Source organism: Gregarina niphandrodes (assembly GCF_000223845.1).
Source record: "Gregarina niphandrodes unplaced genomic scaffold scaffold00142, whole genome shotgun sequence".
Lineage (NCBI taxonomy): Eukaryota > Apicomplexa > Conoidasida > Eugregarinorida > Gregarinidae > Gregarina > Gregarina niphandrodes.
In genome coordinates this window covers 940-2,257 of record NW_011645905.1, presented here as the reverse complement: position 1 = coordinate 2,257, position 1,318 = coordinate 940, and the positions used below count along the sequence as shown (strand labels likewise).

General features: G+C 45.4%; 1 protein-coding gene across 1 annotated transcript; it reads left to right on the top strand.

The window, feature by feature from the left end:
- Nucleotides 1–43: 43 nt before the first annotated feature.
- Nucleotides 44–1,048, top strand: GNI_212030 (putative reverse transcriptase; the record flags this gene model as incomplete). The annotated part of the gene is made up of 1 exon (XM_011135528.1): nucleotides 44–1,048. One exon carries the CDS (start codon nucleotides 44–46, stop codon nucleotides 1,046–1,048), a length of 1,005 nt encoding a protein of 334 aa, XP_011133830.1.
- Between the last annotated feature and the right edge of the window lie 270 nt (nucleotides 1,049–1,318).

The window sequence follows — 1,318 nt, the reverse complement described above, 5'->3', positions numbered from 1 at the left end:
GATTGGACCAGTGATCGCATGGGCGGCCGGACAACAGGAGATCATGAAGATCGACTTGTCGAAGGCATTCCATGCCATCCCCATCGCGGAAGACCAGATGAACTACTACTCGTTTCTCGGAACGGACGGCACGGCGTACAGGTATGTGCGCATGCCGATGGGTGCAATGTGTGCCCCAAAACACTTCGCAGTCGTAATGATGAAAGTGTTGGGACAGCTACATGATATTGATAAGACGCACGTAAGATCTTATCAAGATGACATAATAGTAGCCGGTGAAGATAGAAAAGAATGCTCCGACCGGTATAGTAGAGTGATACGTCACCTACGAGACTTTGGCTTTAAGATTAATAAAGAAAAGTCATCTACGAATACTACATTAGTGATACTTGGATACGAGTTCACTAAAACGTCTATTGGAATTCCCAAAGACAAAGCTGAACAGATCAGAAAGCTACTACACTCAGAATGTGTGGATAGCGTAACGCGAGCGACGCACCAATTGTCATATTATAAAATGATCCACAGGGCGGGCGTTCGAAACTCGTTGACGAAGATTCGTCAAATATTACTTAAGACGAAACACGTGACGAACGTGGTCAGAGATCTAATTGATGCAGTCGACTCCCCATGGGAAATCGAACGTATAAGACCCTCGAAGGGCAACACGATTACGATTTATGTCGACGCATCGGATACGCAAGCTGGGATGGTGGTCACGTATAATGACCAACGAGTCATGGCAGAGTCGATACCTTTAACAAAGACTTCGACAAACTTAGCCTCGTACAAAGAAATACAGGGAGCCTATAAGCTCCTGGCTAAGTACAAGTCTGCGATTGACTTTATTGACAAGATGGCGAGAAAAGTGATCGTCACGGATAACATGAGGCTGTGGCAAGCTCTCGAAAGACGAGAGGATCCAAGAAACGACTTGGAGGTCTACGCAGCCCGTATCCGGGCCTTGTATAAGGCAAGTTATCAGCACATCCCAGGAGGCCAGAATCCGGCCGATTTTTATTCTAGGAGACACCGTCTCCCCTCTTAAAGAGTTTTTAATTATTCAATCATCATAATTTTTCTTCGTGAAAAGCAAAGGCATTTTGAACATTGATCTGCACTTACACTTGAACTTGATTACTATTCCATATGGTTGAGACTCGGTCAACAATGGACGTACATAAAGAGGCCCGCACCATTATTCTTGAGGCGAATAAGAGCGGGAATATGGATGTGGTTAGGGTACAGGCGATCCCGCCTAAGATATGGGGAGAAGTCTGTACGACCCTCGACTGTCAGAGGTTACTTCAATACAACA